We start from the raw sequence: 21,591 nt of genomic DNA on the forward strand, positions 1-21,591 counted from the left end.
TCTCGTATAGCACTGAGAATACATTTAAATCTTGAATGAATTGGCTGACACTTTCGCTCTGTAAGTTAAGTGTTACAACATGATAAAGGTCTTTAGAAAGCTTTGAAATTACAGTACAATAATCAAACATTTACCTCTTCTACCATTAATTGCATATTACATAATAGTTAAGCATTGCATAAAGATTAGAGTTTGAGAAGGGTACTGAAATACTTGTTTGAAAGACTTAATGTAACAACATTGACTGAAATACAGCAAAATATTTATGTAGATTGAAGGGGGTGGAATTTGGTTATGGCCAATTTTCAGACCCATAACCAGCGGCGTGCCTACAGAACATAACCCAAAGAAGGCCTGAGCAGGCCCGAAATTGGTCCATGGGCATCGTTAACATTTTTGGAGTGAGCTGCTGGCACCCATCACGCCTCCACAAGCAGCTCATGCATTTCACTGCAGCGGCCCGAAGGTAAGTCACGGGGCGGTGGGGGGGGGTTGGAGCCGCAATGGGGAGGATGGCAATTGCAAGGACTATGGAGTCTGGGCAGCACACATGCTGCAACTGACTCCACAGGAAAAAAAAAATTAAACTTACCTTTTCGTGCTGGTTGCTGTTTAGGCCACAGCAACCATTTAAGAAACATGAACAGAGCAGGCCCTGCTTCTGCTCGGTTTAAATGAAACCAATTTCTGCAAGAGGGCTGAAAACAGCTGCATATGTAAGGGGCCAAGGGACAGCTGCAAAGCCACCTTTACTAATGTGCAAGGGATTTGGAAGATATAATTCAGGTAGAGCAGAATTACTTGATGCAATATCATACACCTTTACATATATACTGACAAAGGTATCACCTACAGCTTATGTTTACAAATTGGAGCACCAAAATAGAAATTAGCTTAGATCTAATACTGTGTAATGAGACAGGATTAATAAATGATCTCGTAGTAAAGGATCCTCCAGGAATGAGTGACCATAACATGGTTGAATTTCAAATTCAGTTGGAGGGTGAGAAAGTTGGTTCTCAAACCAGTGTCCTAAGCTTAAATAAAGGAGACTACAAAGGTATGAGGGTAGAGTTGGCTACAGTGGACTGGGAAAATAGATTAAAGTATGGGACGGTTGATAAGGAGATATTTCATAATTCGCAACAAAAATATATCCCAATGAGAAGGAAAGAATGTAAGAGAAGGGATGACCATCCGTGGCTAACTAAGGAAATAATGGATGGTATCAAATTGAAAACAAGTGTTGTGTATGTATAATATAAGTATACTCCCTCTACATTCAATGTACAGTTACATAAGACTACTAGATGTATCTTCACACTGTAATATACTGCTTGTACCACCAGAGGGTGCAACTGGTGGAGACCTAGGGGGTCACCTGTACACGACAGGTAACCAGGTATAAAAGGGAGCTCACCATGCTATACCCTCACTCAGGAGCTACAATAAATGGACTAAGGTCACCACAGTTCAAGTACAATACCTTGCCATGTGGAGTCATTACTAGAGTGCTTACAGACACAATAACTGGCGACAAGATTATGAATTTCCACGCGAAAATGGCTAACCTTGGCACATTTCAATAATTTGCTGATGGGGAAGATTGGGAGGCCTCTGTGGAAAGGCTTGAACACTTCTTCATTGAAAACGACCTGGCGGGAGATAACCCGACCTCGCTGGCTGATAAGCGCAGAGCTATCCTGCTCAGCAGTTGTGGGCCCATCGTCTATAGCCTCGTCAGGGACTTGCTAACCCCAGCGAAGACCATGACCAAAACATATGTGGAGCTCGTAACAATGATACAGGAACAACTCAAACCTAAAGAGAGCATCCTCACAGCCAGACACCGGTTCGACACCCACCGGCGGCCCGAAGGCCAAGAAATCGCAAAATATGCTGTAGACCTCAGACGATTCGCTGCACCGTGTGATTTTGGCGACCACCTCACTGAAGCGCTGTGGGACATCTTCGTTATTGGAATCGGCCATGAGGGGCTTCTCCACAAGCTGCTCTCTGCGGACACCACGGTCACCCTGCAGAAGGCAATTAACGTGAGCCAGGCGTTCATGATCTCGGCCTGCGATTCCAAGTAGATGACTCAACCCCCAGGACTCTATCCCGGCAAGTACTGTGAACCAACTGCCGTCTTTTAGAGGCAAGGCTGCTGCAAGCAGTTGCTCTCAGGGAAGAGACAATAGAACCCCGAGTCCCGCAATCCTGAGTCCGCCTCATGGGGCCAACCGGCTAACCCCATGCTGGCGCTGTGGAGGAAATCACAGGGCCCACCAGTGCCGCTACAAAGACTATACATGCAACTCTCAATTATCCGGGTCCCTCGGGGATTGGACTATGTCAGGTAAATGATTTCTTCGTTAGAGCAATTGACATTATAAAGTTAAAACCTGATGCCTTCCCGGGCTGAAAGGAGTCCGAATGCACCGGCCCGATGCCTTCCCGGGCCGAAATTTTAAATCCCGTTACAATGGTTTCCCATTGGATCCATGTGCGGATAATCGAGAGTTGCCTGTACATGCAAATGCTGTAACACGAAGGGCCACCTCCAGCGAATGTGCAAGAGAAATTGTACTCACCAAGTCGATGAAGAGTTGGCCGATCATCCGGACTCCAGCAACGATGAAGAGAGAGTCCATGAGGCAGCTCAGCCCCACGATGAGGTGTACAGAGTGTTTACCTGCACCACCGAGAGTTCCCCGTTGAAAATAGAAGTCGAAATCAATGATGTTCCAGTCACGATGGAGGTGGACACAGGGTCGAACCAGTCACTGATGAATCAGGCGGCCTTTGAGAAATTCTGGGACAATCCAGTTGAACGACCTAAAATGATCCCGATCCAATTGAAGCTGCTCACCTACACAAACGACACCATCCCAGTCGTTGGCAGTGTGGATGTCCAGGTGTCCCATGATGGCGCAATGCACAAGTTACCTTTGTGGATCATTGCTGGTGATGGTCCAACGCTGCTAGGAAGAAGATGGATGAAAAAGATCCGTTGGAACTGGAAAAACCTCCAACCTCCAGTGATCGATGTCCTCCATGGCCTCGAAGTTGGATACAGCACAGCACCTGAAAAACCAGCCACTCGACTGAGTGGAGATGACCCAGACTGCTCAACCCAACTGCGAGATGATCCAGCCAAAACGACCCGATCTCACCTTCCAGACTCCAGTGGCAGGACTCCGGAGGAAGAAAATCGGTGCAGAAGGCAACTTCACTGCTTCCATTGCAGAACCTGGGGGAAAAAAGATCACCGCAGCCTATCTCTTGGAGAGAAAGAAGATGGCGCCCGAACCATGAGGTGAAGCACCTGAAGTAAAGATGGCGATGGCCAGACCACGAGAGGCAGCATTGATGGAGCAACACGTGATGCCGAGCAGCGAATTGGATTGGGGTAAAGATTGCAAGGCCCACTTAAAGGAGACCGGCAACCCATCACAATTAAAGGGACAGTTCCACTCTTTATACAGCGATGCCGGTGATACATATGTAAGAGATGTAATTGGCAAATTCAAGTATGTAAATGTAAATCAGTCGGGTGATTGCGGTCGGAACCAACGTATTGTGAGAGTAAATGAAGTAATGATGTGCGATGCCGGGTTCTACATGCATGTCAACAAAACCAAGGGCAACCTCCCGTCCGAAGCACCTAGGTCCAGCTGGCTACCTGATCATGTAGCCTGCACCTCCGGGAGCAATGTGATGCCCCAGGGAGCATGGCCATACACAGAGTGAGCATACCAGCTGCAGGGCCAGTGGTCAGTGGACGACAAAGGCACCACTACCGGTACCCTGCTCCTGATCTGCTCTACCTCTCTGACCACCAGGGCCAGTACCGGGAGCAACGGCTAGCATCCTCCAGCTTTCCCAATGGGACCTGGGATGACCAGGCTCCCACTATCGCTGAAGGGCAGCAAAGAAACACTGCAGCCCTCAAAAGAGGACAGGGAGCCCACATACTCCTGTGGCTCTGCCCACCACTGGGCAACGGCAAAGGCCCTGAGATTCAGCCAGGTGAGCGATCCGAGCCCACCCAGCTGGCAGGGGGCGCAGCGCCACCATCAGACAACCTGGACACAGTCCGGTCACTCTGGAACTAGCGTCCTCACCCACCTGCACCTACACAACCCAGGGGCAAGACTGTGATACCCACCTTTGTACCATACCTGTAAAATGTTCCACTACTGCAGAACCCAAACAGTGATGTAATTAATCCTGTGGTTTTTTTTGTGGTTCTTTCTTTCTGTACATGTATGCACATGCAGGTGTTGAGTCACACACATGGTCTATGTATGGGGGGGAGGGGTGAAATAGATGTATGTCGCCATGGACACACCCAGAACCTCAAACCGTCCACTGGTGACCATTTCCCAATGTTATGGCAATAAGGATTTGGGGGTCAACAGGGAGAGAGCCTAGCCAAAGCATAGACAAGGTGCAAGGGCTTTGGGCACTCAAGTCGAGGGCCAGAGTACACAATGCAAAGGTCAGTGGCACAAGTCTTAGGGGAGAGTGATGTTGTGTATAATATAAGTATACTCCCTGTACACTCAATGTACAGTTACATAAGACTACTAGATGTACCTACACACTGTATACACTATGCTTGTACCACCAGAGGGTGCAACTGGTGGAGACCGAGGGGTCACCTGTACACGACAGGTAACCAGGTATAAAAGGAGCTCACCATACTGTACCCTCACTCAAGAGCTGCAATAAAGGGACTAAGGTCACCACAGTTCAAGTACAATACCCTGCCACGTGGAGTCATTACTAGAGTGCTTACAGAGAAATGAGTGACCATAACATGGTTGAACTTCAAATTCAGTTGGAGGGTGAGAAAGTTGGTTCTCAAACCAGGGTCCTAAGCTTAAATAAAGGAGACTAAAAAGGTATGAGGGCAGAGTTGGCTACAGTGGACTGGAAAAATAGATTAAAGTATAGGACGGTTGATGAGCAGTTGCAGATATTTAAGGAGATATTTCATAACTCACAACAAAAATATATCCCAATGAGAAGGAAAGAATATTAGAGAAGGATAACCATCCGTGGCTAACTAAGGAAATAAGGGATGGTGTCAAATTGAAAACAAGGACATACAACGTGGCCAAAACCAGTGGGAGGCCAGAGGATTGGGAAACTTTTAAAAGCCAGCAAAGAATGACTAAAAAAATGATAAAGCGAGGGAAGATAGATTATGAAAGTAAACTAGCATGATATATAAAAACAGATAGTAAGAGTTTCTACAGGTACATAAAAAGAAAAAGAGTGGCTAAAGTAAATGTTGATCCCCTGGAAGATGAGATAGGGAATTAATAATGGAGAACAGGGAAATGGCAAAGATGTTGAACAAGTATTTAGTATCGGTCGTCACGGTAGAAGACGGTAAAAATAACCCAATAGTGGATAATCAAGGGGCTACAGGGAGGGAGGAACTTAATACAATCACTATCACTAATAAAGTAGTTCTCAGCAAAATAATGGGACTAAAGGCGGACAAGTACCCTGGATAGTTTACATCCTAGGTGTTATGTCTCAAATAAAGCAATGTGACTGAGTACTGTAGACTTGAATAAGTGTGACCTTAGTCTCTTTATTTTGACTCCAGATGCTGGCACAGCATGGGAGGCCTACTTATACGCAGTGCTCCTAACGGATGCTGGGATCCCTTGGGACTCCAACAGATGCGCCCGCTGGTGGCAGTAGAATGCTGGTTACAAGGTGTTGCATTCATAACATCACTCCCACCCCCCAAAGTCAATAGTACACTTATTTACAGGGTGAGACAATCTGGGGCTTTCCACTCCCAAGTCGATCGTCTCGGTACAAACACAGGTGCAGGTGAGTTGGTTAGGCCTTTGCTGGGCTGTTGCGCAGCTGGCCTTGCTGGGCTGCTGGGGATGATGGGTTCAGCTTCGTGGTCAACTGTGATGTTGGTTGCTACTTGTGTGTGTATCGGAGGGTCGAAGTTGGTGGTGTCCTCTTCAGGTTGCTCGTGACTGTCTGTGAATCACAGTTTGGTTTGGTCCAAATGTTTTCTGCAAGTTAGTCCATTTGCAAGTTTGACCTCAAACACCCTACTCCATTCTTTGGCTACGACAGTGCCAGCAAGCCATTTGGGACCATGTCCATAGTTGAGTACAAATACAGGGTCATTGACTTCAATATCACGTGACAAATTTGCGCGATCATGGCACATGCTTTGTTGATGCCGCCTGCCCTCGATATGATCATGGAGATCAGGGTGGACTAGAGAGAGCCTTGTTTTGAGTGCCCTTTTCATGAGCAGTTTGGCAGGGGATCCCCGGTGAGCAAGTGGGGTCTTGTGCGGTAGCTGAACAGGACTCGGGACAGGCGGGTCTGCAGGGAGCCTTCCGCCCCAGGTTTCAAGCTTTGCTTCATGGTTTGGACAGCCCGTTCTGCCTGGCCGTTAGATGCAGGCTTGAACAGGGCAGATGTGACGTGCTTGGTCCCATTGCAGGAATTCCTTGAATTTAGTATGGGTGAAACAAGGACATCAGGCAGGCCGTGCATGGCAAACATAGCTCATAGGCTTTCGATGGTGGCAATGGACGTGCTTACAGATATTATTACACACTCAATCCATTTTGAATAAGCATCCACAACAACCAAAAATATTTTGCCTAGAAACGGGCCAGTGAAGTCAATGTGGATCCTAGACTACGGTTTGGAAGGCCATGACCACAAACTTAGCGGTGCCCCTCTAGGTGCATTCCTCAGTTGAGAGCAAGTGTTGCATTGGCGCACGCAAGACTCCAAGTTTGTGGTCATGGCCCTCCAAACCGTGGTCTAGGACAGAGATGGACCACAAGCCATTAACATCCTTGTTGTCCGACAGCAAGGCTGTCAATGCCAATGCGTCAGCTTGCATACAGCGATGGGCTCTCACGCTGGCTGCATATGACTATACCATACAGCACCGGCCAGGCACCGAAAATTGCACTGACGCGCTCAGCAGGCTCTCACTGGCCACTACCGAGGGGACATCGGAGCAGAGCGCCGAGATGGTCATGGCCGTTGAGGCTTTTGACACTACGGGCTCCTCCATCATAGCCCGCCAGATCAAACTCTGGACCAACAGGGACACCCTCCTATCCATGATACAGAAATGTGTCCTGACTGGGGATTGGGCACCCACACACAGGGCGTGCCCCGAGGAAGTCAGACCGTTTCAGAGACGGATGGATGAGCTCTCCATCCAAGCCGACTGCCTGCTATGGGGCAGCCGGGCCACCACACATGGGATCTGGCTATAGCTTTCATCATTACTATGCCTGGGTATGTGTCGGTCACGTATGAATGTTTCCCTGCCTTTCTTAGGCAAAACCATGCGGTTACCCCACAAAAGACAGTCCGCCTGTATGGATATTTTGTCTTTGCGCCGCTCGAACGGCTTGATCTCTACATGCATCTCCGCTGGGATGCTGGACCAGCTACCAAGGATGACACAGTTTTTTACATGGGACAGTAAAGGATCCTGGCTGGTCCAAGTCCTGATCTGGCGGGCCGTAACAGGTGACTTTTCATTTTCAAATGCATCCATCACCAAGAGCAAGTCTGCAGGCTGTGCCATTTCCACCCCGGGGTGGGCAATGGTAGCCAACTGAGAACATCAGCGTGGTTCTCTGTGCCTGGCCTTTGGCGAATTATATAGTTATATGCAGACAGCATGAGCGCCCATCTTTGGATGCGAGCAGAGGCATTGGAATTAATACCTTTGCTCTCTGAGAATAGCGATATGAGCGGCTTATGGTCAGTTTCTAACTCAAACTTAAGCCCAAACAGATATTGGTGCATTTTGTTTCACCCCGTAAACGCATGCCAGAGCTTCTTTTTCAATCATGCTGTAGGCCCTTTCGGCCTTGGACAAACTCCTGGATGCATAAGCGACTGGTTGCAATGTTCCCGATTCGTTTGCTTGTTGTAACACACACCCGACCCCGTACAAAGACGCATCGCAAGCTAGCACTAAACGTTTACATGGGTCTTACAGAACAAGCAGTTTGTTGGAATATAACAGATTTCTGGCTTTCTCAAAAGCAGTCTCTTGTGACCTCCCCCATACCCAGTCATCTCCCTTGCGTAGCAATACATGTAGAGGTTCTAGCAAGGCGCTTAACCCGGAAAGAAATTACCAAAATAATTGAGAAGTCCCAGGAACGACAGCAGCTCCATCACATTCTGTGGTCTCGGCGCGTTCTTGATGGCCTCTGTCTTGGTGTCGGTGGGTCTGATGCCGTCTGCTGCGATTCTTCTCCCTAAGAACTCGATCTCTGGCGCCAGGAAAACACACTTCGAGCATTTCAACCTGAGTCCCACGTGATGTAGCCGACTTAGAACCTCTTCCAGGTTCTGCAAGTGTTCGATGGTGTCCCAACCTGTGATCAATATGTCGTCTTGGAAAACTATGGTGCATGGAAGCGGCTTTAGCAGATTCTCCATGTTCCTTTGAAAAATAGCCGCGACCGATCGAATCCCAAACGGGCATCTATTGTAGATGAACAGACCTTTGTGCATGTTGATGCAGGTGAGGCCTTTCGAAGATTCCGCCAGCTCCTGCGACATGTAGGCCGAGGTCAGGTCCAATTTGGTGAACGTCTTCCCTCCTGCCAGAGTCGCAAATAGATCGTCTGCCTTGGGTAGCGGGTACTGGTCCTGCAGCGAAAAACGGTTAATCGTTACTTTATAGTCCCCACAAATTCTGACTGTGCCATCGCCCTTGAGAACCGGAACAATCGACTGGCCCACAATTGAATTCAACCGACTCGATGATGCCCTCTCGTTGCAGCCTGTCCAGCTCGATCTCCACTTTCTCTCGCATCATGTATGGCACCGCCCATGCCTTGTGGTGGATGGGTCGTGTACCGGGAACCAAGTGGATCTGCACCTTCGCTCCAGAGAAATGTCCCATGCCTGGCACAAACAACGATGGGAACTTGCTCAAAACCTGGGCACATGAGGCGTTGTTGATGGACAAAAGCGCTCGGATGTCGACCCAGTTCCAGCAGATTTTTCCAAGCCAGCTTCTGCCGAACAGTATGGGGCCATCTCCTGGTACAATCCACAGTGGTAGTTCGTAAACCGCTCCATCATAGGAGACTTTTACTGCTGCACTGCCAATTATAGGGATCAGCTCTTTGGTGTAAGTTCTCAGCTCGGTATGAATAGGGCTCAGCTTGGGCTTTTGTGCCTTTAATGGAAATTAAGGATAGTGTTAAATCCAAGGATAGTGTTAAATCCAAGGAAGAGGCATATAAATTGGCCAGAAAAAGCAGCAAACCTGAGGACTGGGATAAATTTAGAATTCAGCAGAGGAGGACAAAGGGTTTAATTAGGAGGGGGAAAATAGAGTATGAGAGGAAGCTTGCCGGGAACATAATAATTGGCTGCAGGAGCTTCTATAGCTATGTGAAGAGAAAAAGATTAGTGAAGACAAACGTAGGTCCCTTGCAGTCAGATTCAGGTGAATTTATAATGGGGAACAAAGAAATGGAAGACCAGTTGAACAAATACTTTGGTTCTGTCTTCACGAAGGAAGGCACAAATAACCTTTCGGAAGTACTAGGGGACCGAGGGTCTAGTGAGAAGGAAGAACTGAAAGATATCCTTATTAGGCGGGAAATTGTGTTAGGGAAATTGATGGGATTGAAGGCCGATAACTCACCTGGGCCTGATAGTCTGCATTCCAGAGTACTTAAGGAAGTGGCCCGAGAAATAGTGGATGCATTGATGATCATTTTCCAACAGTCTATCGACTCTGGATCAGTTCCTATGGACTGGAGGGTAGCTAATGTAACACCACTTTTTAAAAAAGGAGGAAGAGAGAAAATGGGTAATTATAGATCGGTTAGCCTGACATCAGTAGTGGGGAAAATGTTAGAATCAATTATTAAAGATGAAATAACAGCGCATTTAGAAAGCAGTGACAGGATCGGTCCAAGCCAGTATAGATTTATGAAAGGGAAATCATGCTTGACAAATCTTCTGGAATTTTTTGAGGATGTAACAATAGAGTGGACAAGGGAGAACCAGTGGATGTGGTGTATTTGGACTTTCAAAAGGTTTTTAACAAGGTCCCACACAAGAGATTGGTGTGCAAAATTAAAGCACATGGTATCGAGGATAATGTACTGACGTGGATAGAGAACTGGTTGGCAGACAGGAAGCAGAGAGTCGGGATAAACGGGTCCTTTTCAGAATGGCAGGCAGTGACTAATGGGGTGCCGCAGGGCTCAGAGTTAGAACCCCAGCTATTTACAATATACATTAATGATTTGGATGAAGAATTTGAGTGTAATATCTTCAAGTTTGCAGATGACACTAAACTGGATGGTGGCGTGAGCTGTGAGGAGAACGTGAAGAGGCTGCAAGGTGACTTGGGCAAATGCATGGCAGATGCAGTATAATGTGGATAAATGTGAGGTTATCCATCTTGGTGGCAAAAACACGAAGGCAGAATATTATTTGAATGGCGGCAGATTAGGAAAAGCATTGAGACCTGGGTGTCATGGTACAACAGTCATTGAAAGTTGGCATGCAGGTACAGCAGGTGGTGATGAGGGCAAATGGTATGTTGGCCTTCATAGCTACGGGTTTTGAGTATAGGAGCAGGGAGTTGTTACTGTAGTTGTACAGGGCCTTGGTGAGGCCTCACCTGGAATATTGTGTTCAGTTTTGATTTCCAATCTGAGGAAGGACGTTCTTGCGATTGAAGGAGTGCAGCAAAGGTTCACCTGACTGATTCCCGGGATGGCTGGACTGACATATGAGGAGAGACTGGATTGCCTGGGCCTTTATTCATTAGAGTTTAGAAGGATGAGGGGGAATCTCATAGAAACATATAAAATTCTGGCAGGACTGGACAGGTTAGATGTAGGAAGAATGTTCCCGATGTTGGGGAAGTCCAGAACCAGGGCACACAGTCTAAGGATAAGGGGTAAGCCATTTAGGACTGAGATGTGGAGAAACTTCTTCACTCAGAGAGTTGTTAACCTGTGGAATTCCTTACCACAGAGAATTGTTGATGCCAGTTCGTTGGTTTTATTCAAGCAGGAGTTAGATATGGCCCTTACGACTAAAGGGATCAAGGGGTATGGAGAGAATGCAGGAAAGGGGTACTAAGGTGAATGATCAGCCATGATCTTATTGAATGGTGGTGCAGGCTCAAAAGGCCGAATGACCTACTCCTATACCTATTTTCTATGTTTTTATGTTTCTATGTTTGTTGCACCACAGCCTCTTGAAGGCCTTTTTGCTCATGATAGACTGACTCACACCCGTGTCCAATTCCATGGATAGTGGAATTCCGTTCAGTTCAACTTTTAACATGATTGGTGGAAATTTCGTGGTGAAGGTTTGTACCCCATACACTTCTGCCTCCTCAGTTCGAGTCTCTAGTTCAGTTTGATCCGCTATGGTGGTTTGCAGAGTTTGCAGCTCGTCTGCACATTCACTGAAGGTGTCCCATTGTTCCACAGCTTTTGCACGCTTAGTGTTTGAAGCGGCATTGATGGGCTCGATGATCAACTCCGCAGCGCCAACAAGGTGTTAATTGCCTTGCATTCACACTTGATGGCGGACTCTGAGTCATCTGAGGTCATGCAGACTCAGGCATGTACCTTCTGCCATATGCATTCCTGCCTGAAACCAACATTGCTTTGTGTACAGTACTTGCCGATGCATCTTTATGCTGTGAAATTTGTTTGGTGTTATTGCTGGTGGACATAAATGCCTGGGCTATCATTATGGCTTTGCTCAGGTTCGGTGTTTCAACAGTCAATAGTTTGTGAAGGATAACCTCATGGCCAATGCCAAGCACAAAAAAGTATCTTAGCATTTGCTCCAGGAATCCATCGAATTCGCAATGTCCTGCAAGGTGCCTTAGTTCATCGACACAGCTCGCCACTTCCTGGCCTTCAGACCATTGACATGTATAAAATCGATACCTTGCCATCAGAACGCTCTCCTTCGGATTTAGGTGCTCCTGGACCAGCGCACACAGTTTTCATACGATTCGGTTGTAGGTTTCACCATAGGTTATTGCCTCGCAGACGGTGAGGAGGATCGCCCTTTGTTTGGCAGCGTTCTCATTCCCTTCCAGCTCATTGGCCACGAAGTATTGATCGAGTCATTCCATGAAGGCTTCCTAATTGTCACCTTCTGAGAATTTCTCCAGGATACCAACAGGATACCTTTTCCTGTGATACTCATCGCCAGTTGTTATGTCTCAAATAAAGCAATGTGACTGAGTACTGTAGATTTGAGTAAGTGTGACCTTATCTCTTTATTCTGACTCCAGAGTACTGGCATAGCATGGGAGGTCTGCTTATATGCAGTACTCCCAAGGGATGCTGGGATCTCTTGGAACTCCAACAGATGCGTCCTCTGGTGGCAGTAGAATGCTGGTTACAAGGTGTTGCATACATAAACTAGGGTCTTAAAAGAAGTGGCTACAGAGATAGTGGATGCATTGTTTGTAATCTACCAAAATTTCCTGGATTCTCGGGCGCTCCCAGCGGATTAGAACATTGCAACTGTAACGCCCTATTTAAAAAAGGAGGCAGACAAAAAGCAGGAAACTATAGACCAGTTAGCCTAACATCTATCGTTGGGAAAATGCTGGAGTCCATTATTAAGGAAGCAGTAGCGGGACATTTTGAAAAGCATAATTCAATCAAGCAGAGTCAGCATGATTTTATGAAACGGAAAACATTTTTGACAAATTTCCTGGAGTTCTTTGAGGATGTAACGAGCAGGGTGGATAAGGGGGAACCAGTGGATGTGGTGTATTTGGATTTCCAGAAGGCATTCGATAAGGTGCCACATAAGAGGTTACTGCACAAGATAAAAGTTCAGAGAAGGTTCATTAGGTTGATTCCGGAGATGAGAGGGTTGACTTATGGAGATAGCTTGAATAGGTTGGGCCTATACACATTGGAGCAAAAATTCCGACGTCCTGGGCCTGTACGAAGTTTCTACTTGCAGCTTGACAGATCGTAGCCAGATCGGGTGCGAGGACAGTTGTACGTGCAAGTTTGTGTTATTTACCCATATCTTTCACGGCAAGATATGGGTAAATAACCCAAAACTCTTGCATCTGAAAAAGCAGGCGCATAGCCTACTTTTACAGGCGTAAGAGTTTAAAAACCAAAAAAGGCATGATTAAAATAAAAATTAAAAAAACATATTTATGTTAAAACCCTGCCCACTCAGATAATGTTATTTTAAACCCTAACCCTAACTTTTATTAAAAATCGGCAATTTTTTTTTAGAAACATGCATAACACCTTTAATTTCTATTTGTTTATTGTGTGAGGTCTTTTTTAAATGTATTATGTATTTTTTGTGAGTTTTGGGGTTTTTCTCATTCATTGTAATAGGAGTTTCGTAACTTATGGAACTCCTATTACAATGAATGAGAAACTACTTAACTGTGATTGGGTGTCCAGGCATACGTGACTCCTGCGCATGTCCCTACGAGCATATGCTGCACGTCACAGGGAGAGGAGGCCTGTGGATCTGGAGTTCAAGCGGGCGCAGCAGCTTCAGGTAAGAGCGCATTTTATTTCTATTCTTTATTGATTTGCCCGTGGGATGTCCTCCTCGGAATTTCCGCCCCAATATGTTCAGAAGAATAAGAGGTGATCTTATTCAAACATATAAGATAATGAAGCGGCTCGACAAGGTGGATGCAGAGAGGATATTTCCACTCATTGGGGAAACTAAAACTAGGGGACATAGTCTCAGAATAAGGGGCCTCCCATTTAAAACTGAGATGAGGAGGAATTTCTTCTCTCAGAAGGTTGTAAATTCATGGGATTCTCTGCCCCAGAGAGCTGTGGAGGCTGGGTCATTGAATATATTTAAGGCGGCGATAGATAGATTTTTGAGCAATAAGGGAGTAAAGGGTTATGGGCAGCGGGCAGGGAAGTAGAGCTGAGTCCATGATTAGGTCAGCCATGATCTTATTAAATGGTGGAGCGGGCTCAAGGGGCCAAATGGCCTACTCCTGCTCCTATTTCTTATGTTCTCATTGATTTTATCTATTTTAATAGTGCATCCCTGATTATCAGAGCTCAGCTACGAGATGAAGAAATGTTCTGTTGATGCAAACGTTCAGATAGTTTCATGCACAAATCAGGATTAATATACAAGTGGCCTTACTGTAGAGAATCATATACTACACTCTTCTTTGGTTGCAACATTTGTTTTGTCAAAATTGTTGCACGATTTTTATTCCTATCAGCTTCCAACACTTTCTGTCCCCACATTCAGGTCCTCCCACAAGAAGTCTGAAAATTCTACTTAACTGCTATTATAAGCAGACCCCCACAACTAATTTCTGTGCTAATTAGCTGATCTGGATTGATTCGATCAAACTAAATTCTGGATCTTTATATACCTTCCAGGCATAAAAATTGCCATTCTCCTTCATGTTTTGTATGCTTGTAAAGCTCTCCCCAAACTAAAGTAATATGCTATCATGGTTAACTTTAAGCTACTAGCCCATCTCGCAAAGCCTTTCCACCACCTACAAGACACATGTCTGGAGTCTGATGGAATACTCCCCACTTGCCTGGATGAGTGCAGCTCCAACAACACTCAAGAAGCTCGACACCATCCAAGCCAAAGCAGTCCGCTTGATTGGCATCCAATCCACATTCACTCCCTCCATCACTGGTGCACAGTGGCTGCAGTGTGTACCATCTACAAGATGCACTGCAGCAACTCAACAAGGCTTCTTCCAGCACCTCCCAAACCCATGACCTCTACCACCTAGAAGAACAAGGGCAGCAGGCGCATGGTAATGCCATCACATGCAAGTTTCCCTCCAAGTCACACACCATCCTGACTTGGAAATATATCTCCATTCTTTCATCGTTGCTGGATCAAAATCCTGGAACTCCCTACCTAACAGCACTATGGGAGTACCTTCACCACACGGACTGCAGCGGTTTAAGAAGGTGGCTCATGGGTGATAAATGCTTGCCTTGCCAGCGATGCCCACATCCCATAAATCAATACAAAAATTTTCTAACTGCTGCTACAGAGGTCTTTAGCTTCAGTCTTAAGGATGCTGACTTTAAAATGCTAGGAGATTGGATAGAGATGACACAGATGACCAAATTCTGCATTCACTCTGACAGATGACAGCAGAGTTGCCAAAAACCAGGCAGGAATAGTCAGCAACACAGTATCAATGTGTCAGCCTTGGCTCAGTGGTAGTACTCTTGCCTCTGAGTCAGAAGGTTGCTGGTTCACATCACACTCCAGAGACTTGAGCACATAATCTAGACTGATACTTCAATGCAGTACTGAGGATGTGCTGCACCGTTGCAAGTGTCAATTTTCAGATGAGATGAGATGTTAAACTGAGGCCCAGTCTGCTCTCTCAGGTGGACATTAAAGATCCCATGACACTATTCATCAGGGGAGTTCACCTGGTGTTCTGGCTAACATTTCATCATCATAGGCAGTCCCTCAAAATTGAGGAAGACTTGCTTCCACTCCAAAAGTGAGTTCTCAGGTGACTGAACAGTCCAATTTGGGAATTACAGCCTCTGTCGCAGGTGGGACAGACAGTCATTGGAGGAAAGGGTGGGTGGGGATTCTGGTTTGCCGCATGCTCCTTCCACTGCCTGCACTTGTTTTCTGCCTGCTCTCGGCGACAAGACTCAAGGTGCTCCGTGCCCTCCCGGTTGCTCTTCCTCCATTTAGGGCTGTCTTTGGCCAGGGTCTCCAGGTATCGGTGGGGATGTTGCACTTTATCAAAGAGGCTTTGTGGGTGTCCTTGAAACATTTCCTCTGCCCACCTGGGGATTGCTTGCCGTGTAGGAGTTCCGAGTAGAGCGCTTGCTTTGGGAGTCGTGTGCCCAGCATGCGGACAATGTGGCCCGCCCAACGGAGCTGGTCGAGTGTGATCAGTGCTTCGATGCTGTGGATGTTGGCCTGATCGAGAATACTGACGTTGGTGCGTCTGTCCTCCCAGGGGATTTGTGGGATCTTGCGGAGGCATCATTGGTGGTATTTCTCCAGTGATTTGAGGTGTCTCTAAGCCATACAGGAGGGCGGGTATCACTACAGCCGTGTAGACCATAAGCTTGGTGCCAGATTTGAGGACCTGATCTTCGAACACTTTCTTCCTCGGGTAGCCGAAGGCTGCGCTGGCGCACTGGAGGCAGTGTTGAACCTCGTCGTTGATGTTTGCCCTTGCTGATAATAGGCTCCCGAGGTATGGAAAGTGGTCCACATTGTCCAGGACCGCGTCATGGATCTTGATGATTAGGGGGCAGTGCTGTGTGGCGAGGTCAGGCTGGTGGAGGACCTTTGTCTTACGGATGTTTAGTGTAAGGCCCATGCTTTCGTATGTCTCAGTGAAGATGTTGACAATGACTTGGAGTTCAGCCTCTGAATGTGCGTAGACGCAAGCGTCATCCGCGTATTGTAGTTCGATGACAGAGGATAGGACGGTCTTGGATCTGGCCTGAAGACGATGAAGGTTGAACAGGTTCCCACTGGTTCTATAGTTTAGACAACTCTCCACCACAGAGCCAATCAACGTCCGAACTGGGGTCAAGCAGGGCTGCATCATCACGCAGCGGGGAGCTTGTTGAGTGTGAGATAGAGCATTGCAGCGAGGAAGATCGAGAAGAGGGTTGGCGTGATGACACAGCCCTGCTTGACCCCAGTTCGGACATTGATTGGGTCTGTGGTGGATCCGTTGGTCAGGATCATGTCATGCATTTCGTCGTGGAGCAGGCGGAGAATGATGACAAACCTTTGGGGCAGCTGAAACGGCGGAGGCCGCTCCATAATCCCTCACGGTTAACAGTGTCAAAGGCCTTTGCAAGGTCAAAGAAGGCCATGTACAAAGGTTGGTGCTGTTCCCTGCATTTCTCTTGCAGTTGTCGCGCTGTAAAGATCTGTTGTGGCCCGTAGTGGACGGAATCTGCACTGTAACTCCGGGAGGAGCTCCTCAGCCACAGGGAGAAGATAGTTGAGGAGGATTCTTGCGATGACTTTCCCAGTGGCTGACAACAGGAAGATTCCTCTGTAGTTGCCGCAGTCGGACTTGTCCCCTTTTTAAAAAAAGGTCATGATTACTGCATCTCTGAGAGCTCCCAGCCTGCTCTCCTCCTTTCAGATGAGAGAGATGAGGTCATGCATTCATGCCAATAGTGCCTCTCCGCCATACTTTAGTGCCTCAGCGGGGATTCCATCTGCTACTGATGCCTTGTTGTTCTTGAGCTGACGGATGGCCTTTTCTACCTCGTGCAGGATTGGGGTTTTGCTCAGATGGTGGCGGGTAGCAGGCTGAGGGATAGAATCGAGGACACTCGTGTCAAAGGCAGAGTCTCGATTAAGGAGATCTTTGAAGTGCTCAGTCCAACGGGTCCTGACTGTCTTGGTGTCCTTGATGAGTGTCTCCCCATTCTTGACCAGCAGTGGGGTGGGGCCTTGGGTGCTTGGGCTATCGGTGGACTTGACTGCGCTGAAGAATCCTCGCATATCATGGCTGTCGGCCAGCTGCTGAATCTCCTGTGCTTTCTCCACCCACCATCTATTCTTTAAGTCGCGGGTTCTGGCTAACATTTATCCCTCAACCAAAGCTAAAACTTATTTATTACATTTTCTACATTACAACAGTGACTACACTTCAAAATTACTTCATTGTTTGTAAAGCACTTTGGGACATTCTGAAGCTGTGAAAGGTGCTATATAAATGCAAGTCTTTCTCCTCTACCAGACGAATGCATAATTCTCACAACAACAACAACTTATATTTACATAGCGCCTTTAACATAGTAAAACATCCCAAGCTGTTTCACAAGAGCATTATCAAACACAATTTAGCACTGAACCACATTAGAAGATATTTGGACAGATGACCAAAAGCTTGGTCAAAGAGGTAGGTTTTAGGGAGCATCTTAAAGGAGGAGAGAGAGATAGAGAGGCAGAGAGATTTAGAGAGGGAATTCCAGAGCTTAGGGTTCAGGCAGCTGAAGGCACGGCCGCCAATGGTGGAGTAATTAAAAGTTCACACTCCAAGGAGTAGAGCTTTTAAAATCTCAGCAGGCTGTCAGTAAAACCAGCCACTCTGCATACTTACTCCTTCCAAAGAAAATTACTTTGAGACACATTGCAGTATCAGTCATCCCAAATTTTTAGTAACCTTTACAATGTATTGTGCAGGTGTGCTCAGTGTGTTTTGCGCTTTGGCAGGATGTGACTAGTGGTGTCTCACAGGGAACTGTGTGAGTGCCTCAACTATTCACCGTATTTATTAATGATTTAGATCATAGAATCATAGAATCATCGAAGTTTACAGCACGGAATGAGGCCATTTCGGCCCATCGTGTTGGTGCTGGCCAACAAGAGGTTATCCAGCCTAATCCCACTTTCCAGCTCTAGGACCGTAACCCTGCAGGTTGCGGCACTTCAAGTGCACTTTAAGTACTTTTTAAATGTGATAAGGTTTTCTGCCTCTACCACCATTTCAGGTAGTGAGTTCCAGACCCCCACAACCCTCTGCATGAAGACATTTCTGCTCAAATCTCCTCTAAGCCTTCTACCAATTACTTTAAATTTATGCCCCCTGGTTGTTGACCCCTCTGCTAAGGGAAATAGGCCCTTTCTATCCGCTATATCTAGGCCCCTCATAATTATATACACCTCAATGAACTCTCCCCCTCAGCCTCCTTGTTTCCAAGGAAAACAAACCCAGCCTATCCAATCTGTCATCATAGCTAAGATACTCCACTCCCGGCAATATCCTTGTAAACCTCCTCTGTACCCTCTCCAGTGCAATCACATCCTTCCTGTAATGTGGTATCCAGAACTGCATGCAATACTGCAGCTGTGGCCTAACCAGTGTTTTATACAGTTCAAGCATAACCCCCCTGCTCCTGTATTCTATGCCTCGGCTAATAAAGGCAAGTATTTCATATGCCTTCTTAACCACCTTATCTACCTGGCTTGTTACCTTCAGAGATATGTGGACATGCACTCTAAGGTCCCTTTGTTCGTCTATACTTCTCAGTGTCCTACCATTTAATGTGTATTCCCTTTCCATGTTTGCCATCCCCAAATGCATTACCTCACACTTCTCTGGATTAAGTTCTGTCCACCTGACCAGTTAATTGATATTTTCCTGCAGTCCGCAGCTTTCTTCTTCATTATCAAACACACAGCCGATTTTAGTATCATCTGCAAACTTCTTAATCATACCCCCTATATTCAAGTCTAGATCATTGATGTGTACCACAAAAAGCAAGGGACCCAGCACTGAGCCCTGCGGAACCCCACTGGAAACATCCTTTCAGTCACAAAAGCACCCATCAACCATTACCCTTTGCTTCCTGCCACTGAGCCAATTTTGGAACCACTTTGCCCTTTACTTTCGCGACCAGTCTGCCATGTGGGACCTTATCAAAAGCTTTGCTAAAATCCAGATACACTACATCATACTCACTGCCCTCATTGACCCTCCTGGTTAGCTCCTCGAAAATTTCAATCAAGTTGGTCAGACACAACCTTCCCTTAACAAATCCGTGCTGACTGTCCTTGATTAATCCCTCTCTTTCTAAACGAAGATTTATCCTGTCCTTCAGAATTTTTCTAATAATTTTCCCACCACTGAGGTTAGGCTGACTGGCCTGTAATTACTTGGTCTATCCCTTTCTCCCTTCTTAAACAAAGGTACCACATTAGCAGTCCTCCAGTCCTCTGGCACCACACCTGAAGCCAGAGAGAATTGGAAAATGATGGTCAAAGTCTCCACTATTTCCTCTGCTATCTTGAGATAGAGAACCACATATTCAAGTTTCCTGATGACACAAAGATAGGCAGCATTTTAAGTAGAGTAGAATGAAGCTTAAAATTACAAAAGAGATGTTAATAGATTCAATGAATGGGCAAAACTGTGGCAAATGGATTTCAATATAGGCAAATGTGAGATCATTCACTTTGAAGCTAAAAAGGATAGATCAGAATATTTGAAAAGCTAGAAACTTAGGTGTCCATGTACATTGATCATTAAAATGTCATGAACAGGTACAGAAAATAATCAAAAAGGCTAATGGAATGCTGGCCTTTATATCTAGAGGATGAGAATACAAAGGGTAGAGGTTATGCTACAGCTATACAAAGACCTAGTTATACCACACCTGGAGTACAGTGTTCATTTCTGGATATATTCCTCAGCAAGGATATATTGGCCTTGGAGGGTGTTGTAGGGCATGAGGCACCTGCTGAATATATAAATATATGTATGTTTAAAATGTTAGCCAAATATAAAATGGCTGCCAGGGGGCTTAGCAAAGCATGATGGGAGCTTGGTTAGCCAAGTTAGCTAAAGCTGCTGACTGAGCACTGACCCTGCAGAGCCTGGTCTCAGGAATGTCTTGAATCAACAGCTTGAGACAAGATAGTACATAGAACACTGCGGTACCGAGTACAGAATGTCCTCAAGTCAGTGACCCCCATATAGGGTGCCTAGCAACCATAGAGATAAGGAGCTAGGCACCGGCAGAATCCATGAGCAACGAAGTTAAGGGGGGCCTGGAGAGCATCACACAGATATGGATCCGCCCCCAACTGTCACAAACTGATCATGCAGCCCCCTGATGTACCAGGGTTAATTTTATTGGCCCATTTAAACCTATATGTAATCTATAATCATTATGATTGGATTGTGTCCAGCCGAAGTGGGCTGAGTAACTGTAATGAACTATTGTAAAACATATAAATATCGATGAATTTCTTTGTTCGGTGGAATGGAGTGCCTGGAGTTGGACCAGAGGCTCTCTCCCCGCCGGCGTAATAAAAGCGTTTTGGCGTTGGAACCAACCCAGAGTGTTGAATGATGCTTGCAGGAAAACATTCGCGCTAACAGAGAGAGTGCAGTGAAGATTTACCAGTATGATACCTGCACCCCAAGGTTTACATTACAAGGACAGATTGCACAAACTAGGGTTGTATTCCCTGGAATTTAGAAGGTTAAGGGTGATTTGATCGAAGTTTTCATGATATTAAGGGGAACTAATAGGGTAGATAGAGAGAAACTATTTCCACTGCTTGAAGAATCAAAGACTAGGGGACATAGCCTAAAAGTTAGAGCCTGACCTTTCAGGAGTAAAGTAAGGAAGCACTTCTACATGCAACGTATAAGATTCTGAGGGGGCTTCAGGTTGGATGCAGAGAGGATGTTTCCTCTCGTGGGGGAATCTAGAATTAAGGGGCATAGTCTCAGAATAAGGGGTCGCCCATTTAAAACTGAAATGAAGAAGAATTTCTTCTCTGAGAGGGCCATTAATCCTTGGAATGCTCTACCCCAGGGAGCTGTGGAGGTTGGGTCATTGAATAATTTTAAGATGGAGATAGATAGATTTTGAAGGATAAGGGAGTCAAGGGTTATGTGCAGAGAGCAGGGAAGTGGACTTGAGTCCATGATCAGATCAGCCATGATCTTATTGAATGGCGGAGCATGCACGAGGGGCCAGATGGCCTACTCCTGCTCCTATTTCTTATGTTCTTATGTAACGGGTGGTAGAC

General features: G+C 46.3%; 1 protein-coding gene across 6 annotated transcripts in view; it reads right to left on the reverse strand.

Moving 5' to 3' along the window:
• Positions 1 to 21,591, reverse strand: part of tyr (tyrosinase) — a 71,531-nt gene that overhangs the window by 687 nt on the left and 49,253 nt on the right. Inside the window, exon 5 of one of the 6 annotated variants that reach the window (XM_070891476.1) lies at positions 14,372 to 14,385. The exons of 1 other annotated variant lie outside the window; for it this stretch is intronic. In XM_070891476.1, the coding sequence (XP_070747577.1) occupies positions 14,372 to 14,385 (14 nt within the window). Of the gene's footprint in view, positions 1 to 1,946; positions 1,959 to 14,371; positions 14,386 to 14,418; positions 14,431 to 15,086; positions 15,099 to 21,591 lie in introns of all 6 variants that reach the window. 4 more of the 6 variants (XM_070891475.1, XM_070891474.1, XM_070891472.1 and 1 more) reach the window with 4 other exon arrangements.

This window comes from Pristiophorus japonicus, chromosome 10 (genome assembly GCF_044704955.1).
Source record: "Pristiophorus japonicus isolate sPriJap1 chromosome 10, sPriJap1.hap1, whole genome shotgun sequence".
Lineage (NCBI taxonomy): Eukaryota > Metazoa > Chordata > Chondrichthyes > Pristiophoridae > Pristiophorus > Pristiophorus japonicus.